General features: G+C 42.2%; 1 protein-coding gene across 2 annotated transcripts in view; it reads left to right on the forward strand.

The window, feature by feature from the left end:
- The first annotated feature begins 2,351 nt into the window (after window positions 1-2,351).
- The window catches only part of LOC147233494 (prospero homeobox protein 1-like), a 39,967-nt gene continuing 26,516 nt past the window's right edge, over window positions 2,352-15,802 (forward strand). The window contains exons 1-4 of one of the 2 annotated variants that reach the window (XM_086148350.1): window positions 2,352-4,622; window positions 8,307-8,721; window positions 8,891-9,505; window positions 10,015-11,226. In XM_086148350.1, coding sequence (XP_086004476.1) covers window positions 8,371-8,721; window positions 8,891-9,505; window positions 10,015-11,226 — 2,178 coding nt within the window. In that variant the 5' untranslated portion in view covers window positions 2,352-4,622; window positions 8,307-8,370. Of the gene's footprint in view, window positions 4,623-5,247; window positions 5,368-8,306; window positions 8,722-8,890; window positions 9,506-10,014; window positions 11,227-15,802 lie in introns of those variants that run through there. The other variant, XM_086148349.1, reaches the window with a different exon arrangement.

Consider the following 15,802-nt stretch of genomic DNA (forward strand, 5'->3'; position numbering starts at 1 on the left):
GTTCATGGTAAAAATAAACCCATATATGCCCAGTGTGCTTCTCTTATTGGGGACTGTTCATTTTTCTTTGCACGAGTTAATGCTCATGTTTTTGGACACAGAGAATAGTAGAGGCGCTGTGATGCCTAGTAATGTCTGCAATAAGACCATTTTACTACCTCTTACCTCTTAACCTATACTATAAGTACTTCTGTAGTCAAAGTGTGTACAGTATGTGTATGCGTTTGTGTCACAGCTCTCAGAAAGGACCCTGGGACCCTCCTCGGCAGTGAGAGCTTTTAGCTCTTCTTCTCTAATGTCCTGAATAATGGCATCTTGATGGAGAGAGAATAGTAAAAAAGAGGAAAAAGAGAGAAGGTATAGAAAAAAAAGAGAGCAAAAGAGAGGGAAGCCTTTGCCTCCATCTGTCTTTACCCCCAGACCTCCATCAGTAACAGAGCTATTATTCCCTTGCTCTGCCTTTCTATTGTCATTATTCCCTTTTTGTCTCTTCCCCATCATGATGATGATAAGCTAGAGAGATTTTACTTGCTCTTGCAAGGAGACAAATCTCATGTCTGTCCACATGTAAAGAGTCCTTATGTGACACACCAACCTTTCAGCAAAATGAACTTCTCATTACATTTTGGTTTCATTCGGTTCAGAAAGAAGGAAAATGGAGACACACTGGGGTACAGCATCTCTAATGGATGCTTGATGTGCCTCCAAAAAACCTTTTGCTTCACTGAGATCCAGTCCACAGCTTAAAGGCTTGAAACTAATTATTCAGTTTATCCTCTTTTGAGTGATTTTACATTACAGACAGGTGTTTTATTGTATTACAGCTGACAATATTGTTGCAAGCTGTGACCAAGAGGAGATTTATGATGGGTGAAATGTTAACAGCATCTTTTCCCAGTGTTAAAAGTTTTTGATCCAGCACTCATAATCAATTTTTTTCCTGCTATTGACAAGATTTTTAGAATGTATTGGAGGATGAATATGGCATGGATCTCTGATATGGTCCAGAAGAAGATTGCTGAAGTCTGTGTTGCATGGACCTCAGGGGACTGCAGCAGCACCCCCTATGTTTGTTTCATGGTCAGAGGAGAGCTTTTGTTGTCACAGAAATTTTAAAACATGTCTCAAATTCATAATATTACCTATGGTTTCAGGGCAGCAAAACAGAAATAGAAATTTAAAAAAAAAAAAAAAAATGGAATGTCTTTTTTTCCCCGAGCTGGTAGGTTTTTGGTTTAAGTGTTTTTGCAGGTGAATGTGACTTTTCCCTCATTTAACTGGTGGCTTTGTTTCTCTTTTATCTTATCTTATTTAATGGTAAGCTTATCAAATATCTGCAATCTTTTGAACATGTTTATTTTTCAAAAAAAGAAGTGGGAATGTGTGTCACTCCGTACTCGGCAGCTTATCTTTCTAACCACTGTCATATTTCAACAATGATACAACAACCCAAATACTAATACTCCATTTGCTCTAACCGCACATAACCCTGACAATGTGTGTAAATTACCTAGAACCAATCAACACAGAAAATATAGTTTGATAATGTGTGATCACCATGGATATCATCTATTGTAAGCCAGAACATCAAGTTAAGGTTATGAAAACTTCATGGTTTGGGGTTGAAAATGCAATGCTATTTATCGGCCAGTTGTCGCTCTTAACTGCCTTGACTCATGTCTGCAAATAGCAGCCTCCCACTGCATCATCTACCCTGCTCTTGCCAACAGGGATCAAGCAATGGTCTCCAATTTCAAAACCCACAAAACTCCCACCTAAATGTACCACCAATATATATTCACGTAAATACCTACTTTGCATGGTTCACTAGTCCAACAGCCACTTAATGTCTTCCTTCACTTATGTCATCATGTACATTTTTAGCACTCGGAGATCCTTTAAACTAATTTTAGTACTGTACTTTTAAAAATATCAGTTTGATACTCTAATCTTCTTTGCCTTGCTTGTCTGCACTTGGAAATGTGTTATGTCATTACAGACAGTAAAACTACCATCAAATGAGGTATAATGTGCAGGTATACCTCAACTATGTTAAATTCTCCAACATTAGTACTGGGTGTTAGATCCAAAACCTCATGGTCAGTATTTAGGTTGGAGGATGAAGGATCATATACTTTCCATCCCTTTGTGCCTCTCACCCTCCATAGACTTATTTTTCTTTCCCGGTGTCCATCCTCAGTTCACTCTCAAGTTTCACCCCCTCACACGCACACACATACACACACGCACACACATTTGTGGGGGTCATCGCCATATCAGGCAAGTAAATACAGGAAGCTCCATGAGTTAAACATTAATACATTTATTTTTTCCCATGTGGCTGAAAATAAGTGCTGAAGATATTTTCAACAGTTACTCATAAACAGTCAAGTGAGTGAAAGCACGTCCTGACGAGATATAGTGCCATCGACACTCGTCTTTTATTTTGAAATGAAGGGGGTGTTTAATTTATTTTTTGCAACGCTATTAATTGAGCAGTTGTTAAGCCACGGCTTATATCTCTTCAGAAGAGTTCACCCTCTCTACAACTATTCAGAAATAAATATTTCAAAGATATCGCTTTTGGCCTCGTCGCTTTTTTAATCGATATATTATGGGCACTATTGTCCACACCTCCTCATTCTTATCCCTTTCAGCCGCCGATACGAAGTTTCTCAGAGACATTCACAAGTCAGCCCACCTCCACCCGCCCGTGATTCCAGCAAACTATTTTCTCTTTAACATAAATTTTCTCAATCATGCCAAGAGCCCCCCTCAGCACCCCCCGGACGGATCATCCCCGCAGCGACGTACGTCAAAGTGAACGGACAGATTTGTGTCATGCATTTAAGTACCCCAGTTGTCATGTCCGTGCCAAAACGACTGGCGATCATTACAAGAAGAACGTCTGTTTTGTTGTCTGAGTGCGTGCACGACCCTTGTAAAGAACATATTTGTGTCCGTTAGGACAAATAAATAAAATGCCATTTGTTTGTATTAACAACTGAAAATAAAACGCACTGTAACGCCATGTGGCTTCCAAACAAGCCAGATCAAATGCCGATTATTAAACGTTATCAATCGGAAGGGCGGATGGACCGCGACCGCTGGAATTTCACTTCAAATAACTGAAGTAATGACGGCATACTTCTGCACAGGGGAAAAAAAGACCTCGGTTGAGATTAAATGAGGGATGAAAAATATACATTTTATTAGTATAAAATGTGTTTGAATGAGGAGGATCCGCTACGCGTCGGGCGCTTGTCACACACTGAGGAGCTGTGCTTCTCATCTTTGAAAGGACTTGGAATACAAGACGCAAAAAGGCCTTCGCGTTTCCTGAAGTTCGGGGGTCTTTCTGTGTCTTCTTCTTACCGGTCTCCATCTTTATTTCATTTGATTTATCTTTTATCTTTTTATTTTTTTTATTAGACCTAACTTCACACACGTCGCAGCATTGCACGGCGTCGCTCTGTTTATGGGATTTTCACAGCCATTTACACAATGTTTTAATTTCATTCATGTCCTGGCGTCCTTATTTCTTGTTAAGCAGCTGTTGCGCATATCGCAAATGCAGAGAAAAGGAGAGGAAGGTGAATCGTTTTCCTCGCAAAGCCCTGATTCCGCGGCATGATGTTCATTCAGCGCAACAACGCAGAAAACGTAACACGCCGGACTTTACAATGCTTTCAGTTATACTTTACACACTATAAGACGGTTGAAAAATAAAATAAATACCTAAATAAATACATGGAGATGCTAGGGTTCCAAAGACAAGTTTGTTTGTGTTTATTTCCTCCGGCAATAAATCAGAATTCGGGGCCGAGGTTCTTAAGAACAGAAGTTTCCCAAAAGGCCTCGTTGTGTTTTAAAGGTTGCTTTTACATTAAAATAGAATTGTGGGCACCCTCTCTTGTCCACGTTCACGGCGTCTTCGGCCCGTGGGCTCTGGAGAGGTGGAGGCTTCGAGCCGGAGCCTCCACCCTGCCGAAGTACCCTTAAGCAAGCCGCAGATCGGCACACAGCTTAAGAGCTCCCCGACCTCCGATATTTAGCCTAAACACGATGACGACTAACTTATTATCAGTTAAAACAATAATAGGGATTATAATACAAACAAAAGGCTGCTTTCGTTGATGTACACAAACGCAAGGCTCTGCTCCAATTGCGTGAACTAAACATTAAAAAGGCGGAATACGTAAATAAACACAAAGCTGATCTTTCTTTAAAAGGGGGTGCATTAGTCAGAATAAAAACAAATAAGAAAGTATAATTAATTAAAATGAAATTAGATTAAAAAAGGAGCCGAAAACATTACTTTTAATCTATCCTTCAGCTGATTCCTACAGAAAACTTAAAAACACTCCGAGAATGACAACAGTTCCGGATAAACCTGTTTCAAAGTATGACAGGGTACTTTGTTATTGAATACTGGCTTAAAAAAATCACGTACTCGTGATGACGATCTGATCAGTAAGGCGACGGTGACTGTGGACAAGACCAGGTTCAACTGAGGACGCGTTTGGAAATGTGTTGACACTTCTTCAGTTTTTTAAAAGCGAGAGAGAGGCAAACAAAGACGAAGACGATCGATTGAGAACCTTAAAAAGCGCAAACACACGGTCAGAAAAGTTCTCATCCCTATGAAGACTCTCCGCGTGTAGACCTGACTTTGACTTTACCCTGATCCTTCCGTTCTGCTCCTCTCTCCTCCCTTTCCTTCTCTGCATTCAGCGGCAGTTTTTTTTGGGGGGGGGGCTCCTTATAAATAAATTCCACTGTCCCCAGTTCCTCTTCCTTATTGGTCAGGTGGAGCCGTTACCTCACTCCGGCCCGGTGACGCGGCGTCTTCGCGTATCCTTCATGTGCGTCTCCATTCTTGTTTCTTATTGACACTCTCGCAGCCCGTTGGGGGGGGGAGAAGGGGGGAGAAAGCGCGGTTTAGCGTGCGAGCGCAGCGCCGGACGCAGAACGAGCGCGCTTTTCCTCAACACTTCCCGTCCCCGGAGGAGAGCGGCGCACAAGAGCCTGCCGTCGCTCTCGTTTCCCCTCCGAACCGTCTCTCTCTTCATCGCTGTCACACACTTTCTCGATGAGGGGCTCTCCGTCGCGTCCCTCCTCTCCTCCTCCTCCTCCTCTTCCTCCTCCTCTTCCTCTTCCTCCTCCTCCCGCACGCGGTCTCGCCCGTGAGCACGCGCGCTCCGCGGGCGCCTCCGCTTCCCCGTAGTTGACTCCCGGGCGCAGATCCGGACGGCGGGCGTCGGAACGCTCTCTCTCTCCCTCTCTCTCTCTCTCCCCCTCTCTTTCTCTGTCTGGCGGTCGGGCTTCCTGTCACGAGTCGCCTCCCGGACACCTTCGCGATAAAAAGTGAGTACAAAACTCGTTTTCTTCTTTTCTTTTTTCTATTATTTTCTACAGAATGTGTGTGCGCGCGCGGTCGGGTTTGTCCGTTAGCCCCGCGTGAAGGTTACAACGTAACTTCCACCGGAGGTTCGAGAGGACACCCCGTCCCCGTTCGACGCTACATTTTAGGGGGGTTTATGACTTGTGTACGTATTTTTTTTAAATTATCGTCGATTATTACCGTGGGACAAATTCGAAGCCACTGACTTTGAAGGGGCTCCGGCTCCAAAACTAAGTTTTTCAAACCGAATAAGTTTCTGCGTATTTGACCGCGCGCGCGGCACTTTGACGCACCTGCCGCCGGCCGGACTTCACGCTTTCTCTCATGCTCGCGAAGTTCTACGGAAGGTTTGGTGTCCTCTAAAACAATATATATATTCAACGGGACTCGCGTTTAACACAAGTCCGCGGAGCGAAAGTGGGGTAGAGCCGGTGGGCTTTCGGTCTCGCACACCGCGGGTTTCCAAGTCAAACGCAAAGGGCGCATTTTAAGGATTCCACCTGAGCACGAGTTAATTGACCCGCGCTAATTAGTGACTTTATTCGGCTCCCGTTTCAAAACTACCCGTCATCTGGACAGCAGGATTTCTACTGCAAGCGAAGTACGACTTGTCATTTGTTGAGGACTAAAAGTGTGCTGGACCAGGACGGTCGCTCGCTCGATTTTGTCCGGACAGCGGTCCTGGCAGACGCCCTCCGCTCAGAGCGCACTCTCAGCCGCTGTCGCCAAGGGACAACAGGGGAAATCACTTCACACTTGAAGATCATAACCCAGAATTTAAAGGGAAATGATAAGAATAAAATAAAAATAGACTAAGCACGTGATTCGGCTTCTGGTTACAAGCTACGGAGAGAAGTGGTAGGAATGTTACCGCTTGCAGCCCGGGATTATCCCTCTTGCGCGTTTTGATATAAATTTGTCAAGTTTTACTTGAAAACAATTGCAGGTAATGTCTTAAAGCAGACTAGTCAAAACGAGAAGTTTTGTTGCGTTCATCTCAAGTCATGAAGAGAAATATATTTTACCCCAAAACTCACATTCCTTTTAAAAATTACGACAGTCAATTATTCATCACACCGTTCAACTTTCCTTTCTCAACAGGCGGGTGACAAGTTACTATTTCAAATTTAGACTAAAACATAACTTTCAGGTCCGAAAACAATAGCCCCATTCACCGACACACACACTCACTCACACGCAGATGCTCACATACACACACACATCATCTTCACTGCTCACCCCTCTCACCTTATAGACAGGCTCAGCAGTGCAAAGGGTTACAGACTTCTATTAAAAGCAAGGTGACATCCTGACATTACTCTGGTACTAATGAGTCTACCATTTTTAATGATCAGGGAATAGTTTATTTTCACCATCTGTTGCCTTGTGCTTTATAAATAAAGACACATTTGCATTTTTAACATTTGACCCTCATTTTGACCATCCTGTTAAATGTTTTTTGCCTCTCAAAACTGACACTGTCTTTATCTCCCATGAGGTTGAGGTTGTGTTTGAATGCCTTTCTGTCTCACACAGCAAAAGGGAAGAGTATGCATAACACAATATATGCATTGCCTTTGTGTTTGTGTGTATCTGGGTCACTGCTGGGCACTGAATTGAGTTTTTTTTTTTTTTTTTTTTCTGAACATTTCCCAACAATGCTGAAACTCGGGCTTACTTTTGAACTAACGCAGTTATTTTGCTTGGGTTGTGTTTTGCTTGGTTCATAATACTTGTAGTTGTGGAAAAAAATGCATGCAGTACCTATGTTTGATTCAGTTTCTGTGCTTTCCGCTGGTGGTTTACACCCACAATTTCATCATTTGAACTGATTTGACACTTGTGAGAAACTCATGAATGTAGGTAGGACTTCATCAAACTATTGTAACATGACCACAACATCTCTGTCAAAACAGATGCCAACATGTATCCTGCACTTCCACATGTATGTGTGTGAAAGCACAAATATATGACCTCCGATTCCACCATGCAGCTTTCTTTATTGGCATCTTAGTAGCATGTTCAGATTGTTTTATTTTTTTACATTTGACAGTTACAAATATATATATATATAAATGCACTGCATTTACCGAACAATTAATGTCCAACAACATAAATCTGCAAGTCTCTTTAGAAGGTTTGTTACAATGAAATGTGTAGCTTGCCCTGAAGTTGATCAACATTAAATGCTGTCCTTTATCATTAGAATGGAGTGAATCTGACATAGAAACATAGACTGTGTATTCATGGCGGTTTCTTTGAAAATGGAGACAACTCATACAGATGTAATAAGTATATGAGGAACACTCTGATTTGAAGGTAGTTATACTTCTTAATTGGCTACCAGATATATTTATCATTTGGTATATCTCTTAAAAGTGCATTTTCTTTTTTATTTTCTTTTATTTTGCCTTATTTATTTCATTTATTTTTTTCCTCTCAATTCTGGTTTTTAAATATCTCCAAAAAAAACCTACAGAAAGAATATTTTATATGTGAGACGTAATGTTGGCAAATGAAATGAATAAATAAATGCATGAAAAACAGTCCATCAGTCAATCACAACTAGGATCTTATATACTATTATTAGCCTCTGCTTATGAAAAAGGAACTTTGAAATATTGGGGAAAAAAAGAAACACATGATAATAAAATGAACTCATATTAAGTAAATCTATACTACTAAAATTGTCATTTTTTTTGCATGTTTGTTATTTGGACTTTGCCACACCATCGAGCCATAACGCTTTTCTTTTTCTCACTTTCTTTGTAAGATTATAAATATCTCATTTAGACAGAGAATGTATTACCTCTTTGCCGAATGTCTGAAAAATGCCTCTCTCTAGTTCATATCAAACATTTGAAATTTAAAGATTTTGTTTTTGTTTTTGTCACACATATAGAGCCAATCACCTTCTTGCTCCTGTGTGAGGACCCCTTGTCATGTCAGTTTAGCTGCTCTGCGTGATGCCTGATCATGACAGCACCACCCTCCTAACGAGACAGACCAAGCGCCGACGTGTCGACATTGGGGTGAAAAGGACTGTAGGCAGCGCGATATTCAACCGCGCCAGGGAGGCCTTGCTTGACAGCATGAACCCGTCGCAAAGCCCAGATCGGGATGGAGACTGCTCACTGGTCAGTCACAGCCATGGGGGTAGTAATGGTGATGGAGAGAAGTCAAATGTTCTAAGGAAGCTACTGAAGAGGGCCAACTCGTATGAAGATGCCATAATGCCTTTTCCTGGTGCTACAATTATTTCACAACTGTTGAAGAATAACATGGGAAAGAATGGCGGGAGCGACTCAGGCTTTCAGGTACACCTGGAATCAACTCCAACACATGAATCATGAACAAAAATCTAAAGATTTTAATGCATTGCACTATATTATAGCCAGTGTTCGATCTGCAATTCAAGCCACTAATTTGTCATCAGTCATCTACAGTGTGAGATGGTCAGTTCAGCTTTCCTTTATTGTGTTTCAGGGCAGTGGGGCTCTTTCCAGCGGAGGCTCAGAAATCCAAACTGAGGATGTCTGCAGCAACCCCTCCTCTCGTGACCGTGACAGTCCATCTGACTGTCTCTCACCCGGGCCTTCTCTTCCCCCACCATCTTCCTCTTCCTCTTTTGGTCGACCACTCCCTCCCTCCAATCTTAACTCACACGCTCTGACCCAGACGCTAGCCCTCTCATCCTTTGACTTGGACAGGCTGTCAGATGAGCACCTTCGGGCTAAGCGAGCCCGTGTGGAAAATATTATTCGTGGCATGAGTCACTCACCTCTGGTCCGTTCTAACACAGGGGACCACAACCAAGAAAGCAACCGCGACAATGAGAGCAGTAGCATCAACAGCAGTAATGATCACATAGGTGACGGCAGCAGTAGCCGCAACCACAGCCGAAGTGACTGCCCTTCCTCCTTTGTGAGCTGTAAAGGTTCACGGGGTACAGTGGTCAGTGTTGGAGAGGTTTATCGTGAGAATAAGAGAAAGCAGCGGCTGCCACAGCAGCAACACAGCTTCACCCAGCTTGTGTGTTCCAGGCAAGAGCAGAGACAGGAGGAGAGGCGGCAGCTGAAACTACAACTGGAAGACATGCAGGTAGCGAGCAACACTGAGAAAAGCTGAAGCCAAATGAAGATTACTATATTTGAAATATGCTACAGCTGATTGTGACGCTTTAATTGGATTTCCTTGACCTTTGATAATTTATTCAGCAGTAAAAACACACTAATAAAATCTGAAGACCTCTTCAATGCTATTTATAAAGGAAGAGAAGCACTCAAGGAAACTGAAAACTGAATAGAAAAACATGCTTGATGGTTTGCCGTCTTTTGTTAAAATTCATAAGCAAATCTACAGAGGGTAGGATCTTTTTTTACCTGAATGCAGCCAGTGGCAAAACTTTCTTTTGACAAATGGTAGGTTTTCCACCCTTCTCCTTGAAAAATAGAATAAACAGATTCACACACACACAAACACACACACATAGATAGATGGATAGATAGATAAATAATGTCCTTTTCAACTGGTTTTCTGCTAATGATTTTTCAAGCATTTGCTCTTCAGGCTAAAAACATTTTTTTTTTACCATTCTTCAATCTTTGCAGAAGCAGCTGCGCCAACTTCAGGAGAAGTTCTACCAGATCTATGACTCTGAGACAGAGGAGGAGGATGAGAATGGTGAGGGTGGAGAGGCAGACAGAGGAGGTGAAAGAGAAGAGGATGGCAACCTATCAGAGGACAGCATCCGCTCTGATGGCCTGGAGGAGAGACATCGGGATCATGGGAGGCACAGTCATGATGATCTATCGGACATGGATCCGGGCCTCTTCCTGGATCGGGCCAGAGCGCTGCTCCGAGAGCAGGCCTTGATGGATGGTGAAACAGAGGAGGATGTGGATGGTAAGGAGGAAGATGAAACCAATGGAGAGAGGGTGATTAAAAGGAGGGGAACAGCAGGAGGAAGACAGCTTGCAGAAACACTAAAGCAGGAGCTGAACTGTGCAGTGTCACAGGTTGTTGACACTGTTGTCAAGGGGTTCTCATCACCCAAACAGGCCACCAGTCACCATCATGCCTGCCATAGCAACACACAAGCTGCCCCTTCCTCTTCGTCCAACTCGTCATCTTCTTGTCCTCCTCCTTTCGGCCCACTTCCACCCCTCACCCCAGACTCACGCTTTGGTGGTGCTACCTTGGCTCTAAGTCTGAATGGTGATGGCAGCCCAACCCAAAATTATCACCCCTCCAACCAGAGGCTGCACTGCTTCAATGACGTAATTGTTCCAAGTCCTTTGGACACCTTTAATGGGTTGAGTGGAAGACTGAGTGGTGTACCAACACATAATGATCAAACAGAGGCACTGCCACTGGTGGTGCGTAAGGGTGGTGGAGGAGGCGGAGGAGAGAACCCAAACCCCTCACTGCCTCCTCCTCCACCTCCTCACCATCCATCCCTCCACCCTTCCCCTCTCACAGCCTCACTTGGGTTCAGTCCTCCAACCTTTCGCCACCCATTCCCACTTCCCCTTATGGGTTACCCGTTTCACAGCCCTCTGGGGTCACATGGGGCAGGAGGTGGCTATGCTCCAGGACCAAAAGACCACCATCAGTCCTCTCCAGATTCTATGGACATTACTCGGGAAACAGTCAGCCTCAGAACCAAAATGGCTAACCTAGGAGGGGGTCATCTGAGTCACCACAACAGACAAAGTTCCCCAAGCCAACATGGGTCAGAGGGTCTATCTCTATCCCTCATCAAGTCTGAATGTGGGGACCTCACTGACATGGCCGATATATCACCCTACTCAGGAGGAAATGTATCCTTGTTGCGGTTAAGTAGGTCTGTTTGTGTGCATGTGTTTGTCTGTCTGTCTGTCCATCTCTGCCTGGGCATTTGTCAGTGTATTTGCACATTACATGAAGTCTTTTAAATTCAAAGCATTTAAAATAATAATACCAAACCTATATGAATTTTGGAGAGTTTGGTCTGTCCACACTCAAACAACGATAAAAGGAAATAAGAACTCACGTCCAGGAAAAAAAGAAAAACCTGTTTCTTTTATAAATGTGATAAGTTAGCACTTTGTACGCAGGTAAAACATTACCCTCCCTCCTTGATTGGATTTCATTAGTTTTCACCTGATTAATCTGAAGACATTATAACAATATTCTTGGCAGCTGAGAATTACAAAAATGTGTGTGTGTGGGGGGGGGGGGGGGTCCAATGGTTCCATTCCATGTTGCCCAAGACAAACACATTTTTAAGTTGTTGCATGCACCGATTATGAAATACAGAGGCAACAGACAGTTGCCTCACAAAGTCTTTAATACCAATTAATCTGTATTAATTGTTTCCCTGTTAAACCCTATTCCTGGCTGAGTGGGGAAGATGAAACAGGGTGTGCCAGTTCTTGCAAGAGGGGGGAAGATTAAACAGGTCGCACACTGCTCTTTTAAGTCTGTGGAGCAGGCTGGGGTGTTTAAAGGTGCTGAGAAGTGGGCTCCCTCTACCATGTACACACACCCACACACAAACACACACACACTCTTCCCACTGTCTGAAACACTCATGCTGATAGGTTTGCTTTCATCACAAAGACTTTGTACATAAATGCTCAAAGCAAATCATATTTTAGCCTGTGTGTATACGTGTGTGTGTGTGTGTGTGTGTGTGTGTGTGCGTGCGTGCGTGCGTGCGTGCGTGCGTGCGTGCGTGCGTGCGTGCGCAGGGTGTAAGACCTTGTAAATAGGAGCTCAAAGCTAATCATATTTCAAAGAGCTAAGAGGAATAGGTGAACATTTGGCATCACTGATGCAAGCTTTCTGAACGAATGCATGTCTGTCTGTCTGTCTGTACAGTAGATACATATGCAAACATAGAGAAAGGAAATGCGCAGTCGGCAAATCCACTCCTGAGTGTCATTGATAGTTTGGAGCCAATCATCTCACCTCCATTCACTGTCAACCTCACTTACTTGCTTTCATTTTTTGGCCTTCGCTCTCAGTTGCTTGGCACCTATATATATGTTTTACCTGCTTTTTGTAATGCATGTGTGCATACGCAGGCTCACGCTCACACACACACTTTGCCGGCATGTGCATGTGGACAGGTAGTGGACAGGTGTTTGCAGGTAGCTGTTTATCTTTTCGTTCCTAATCTTTTATTTGGAGAGGGCTTCTACCAACCTCGATGCATTCACACTTTGACTCACACATACAGACAAACAGGTGCGAGCAAACACACACGTTTGAAGAACAAAGTGAAAAGAAAAATAAGACTTTGAACCTCACAAACAGGAATTCCTTCCAGCTGCAATGAGGATTGGATCACAGTGGCACCTTCAAAGCCAATGTAGATACTGCTTTAATTTAAAAAAAAAAAAAAATAGTTGACACACCTCTTGATCTTGTGATTTAATTTCATTCCAAAATGTATTTTTATTCATTTGGAAGAAAAAAAATCTTTGAAATTATACATTAGTATTTCAAAGATTTTGAAGACCCCTTCAAATCTCTTGTATTTCCTATTTGCTCTGAAAACCAATCATAAAACAGCTATCGAAATTTATAATAGGAAATATAAATAGACACAGAATTAATTTATCTGTTTCATGATATTTTGAAAAAAAAAATAAAGCAATAAGAAGAAAACCATATGTGGCTCTGGATAATAATTCTAGGTTGTTCACTTTTAATGTTATATAAGGACTTGCTGATCTTAAGAATTTGTGTTGATTCAGTTTCTGATCATGTATAACTTGCCGACTATGTACTTTAGCCAACAGCAGTCTGTAGCATTATTTTTGATTTTAAAGACAGACTTTGTATTGTTCCAAGATCCTAAATGCATTCTCTTTCGCAGGTTTAGGCTAAGTTTGGGCTAAGTGCATGTCAATGGCTTTGACCCAATAAGGGTCATAAAGTGCCCTAACAGATTTATTCAGAGGTGCCAAGTATACAGAATCAATACATTCTTCAGATGTTAAGAAAACTGATTAATTGTAGCTTTTGTAATGAATGAGGTTAAACATCACAACTGTTTCCTCACATAACAAGATTCAAAGGCTATAACAAGGTTTTTTGTTGTTTTGAGGATCTCCAAATAAAACAGAATCTGCTTGGGTATTAAGATAAAAATCTGCTTCAGTTTGGCCGTATTGAATTTTCAAAAACAAGGGCTTAAAATGCTTTTTTTTTTACTAATTGTTGTTTCATTTGAGAGCGTCGACATAGGTCCCGGCATTTGACTGCAATATGAAAACTTGTCAAGAAGCATGAAAGTGACAGAAGCACGCTGCTTTTTTGTTGTTGTTTTTTTGGCTTAATAACATACATGTTGTAGTCATCATTGTTCTAATGCAAAGCCCGTCTGCATCTAATGCTCAGTGCAAAAACACAATCTGTAGGATGTGCTTCACTAAAACTACAGATATTATTTTTTTGCAACAATTCAATAATCTGTCTCGCTTACATGCTCCTTTTCCTTCCACAATTACATGCCAAAACCTGACTGAAGCTGTACCCAAGTGAAACCAAGTCTTAACCCTCCAACAGCCATTTGACGATGAAGCCAGATCAAAGTGTCCCCTATTTATAAAAATGTCCACGCTCCTCAAGGTGTGAGAGGTCCAGTCCTCACAAAGATAGACACACACACACACACACACATTTAGACACTCTCATACACACAGGTCTGTGTATCTTTAATCCTTTGTACAGAGCTGAGCAGATGTCCCCTATTCATTTATGAATTTATTCCCCCCCTTACCCACTACTCTCTCTCTCTCGCTCTCTCTCTCTCTCTCTCTCTCTCTCTCTCATACACACACACACACACACACCTGGTAGCAAGGTCATGTTACAGCTGATGCAGTGAGCCAAGCACAACACACACACACACACACACACACACACACACACACACACACACACCTACGTACACGCACACACACAGATGTGTATCAGGAAAGCGCACACAAGAAAAAAACTACAGAACAACAGGAAAACATGGAGGAAGGAAGAGGAGTGAAAGAACATCAGTAGTTGAACTGTTTATTCACTGGCTCACCTCGGGTACAATTACCTTCACAAACCCAAGCATGCACACACACACACACACACACACACACACACACACACACACACACACACACACACACACACACACACACACACACACACACACATTGACTAGTTATTCATAATGACCCTTATTCTCTGTGTTTATACCAAGACTTATTTGTGCTCATGTGCTTGTGTGTCTGATTTTGTCTCCAAAACAGGCTGAACAAAATGTATAATCAAACCTTAACATACAAAGATAGTGACAGGTTTGTATGAATGTTAATCAGATGGTTGTGTCATTGTCCATTAAGTTCATCTGCTCAGTGAATGATGGATGATCATATGAGGTGCATCTAGTTTCACCTGTTTAGGTAAAGGGGAAAAAAAATGTGGCAATACCATTATTGAGCTGCACAAGTGAGAATAAGTAGAAGAGTAGAAGATAGAAATAGTTAAATAGAAAACCATTTATTTTATTGTTTTCACCTCGTCAATATTTTGGACTGTTACTGTGACCATTAATATAACTACACAAAGAGAATTAAGATCATATATATATATATATATATATATATATATATATATACATATTATATTTTTTTTATAAAATGCTAAATAAACAGCAGAATCTTATTATCTGAAGCAAAACAATTACAATAAGGCAAATTGCTCAAGTTGAATGGCAAAATGATTTCTCTACTTCCTGTTTTATAGCTGAACCTCCATCTTCTCTTTTCACCCCCATCTACCTCCTATCTCTTCTTTTCCCAATAAGCTGATGATGTTTTCTCACCCTATCCCTGCTCCCTTATTTCAGCCATAAAGTGCCCCCAGGGTTTTCGGCACACACGCTTGTGTGTTTGCGTGTGAGCGTATGTGTGGGGTTTGTGTGTGTTTGTATCTGTGTGTGTGTGTGTTTGTCTGTGTGCTAATTGACCTTGCAGGGGGTTCCATTGATTGCCTCATCTTCTCTGATAGATTATAGTGCTGTTAATGTGGTGGGGAAATGGCAGCATGGTGGGGCACAGCTGTTGTCACACACACACACACACACACACACACACACACACACACACACACACACACACACACACACACACACACACACACACAAACGTACATTGCCATTTCAACCGGTATCTCTACAATTATTATATTCCTTGTTGAGATAGTGGGAGAGACATTGGGGCAGCAGGGTTGGTGAGAAGCAGGAGTGACTAGGATTTTATCCAGCACCGGTTGTTGTTCATGTTTGCTGAAACTTAGTTTCTGTGTCTGTCTTAGTGCATCTTTATTCAAAATGTAGTAACGTCATGCAATCCTCAGAAA

Source organism: Fistularia commersonii, chromosome 6 (assembly GCF_037954325.1).
Source record: "Fistularia commersonii isolate RoL2024-O1a breed Wild chromosome 6, RoL_Fcom_v1.0, whole genome shotgun sequence".
Classification (NCBI taxonomy): Eukaryota; Metazoa; Chordata; class Actinopteri; order Syngnathiformes; family Fistulariidae; genus Fistularia; species Fistularia commersonii.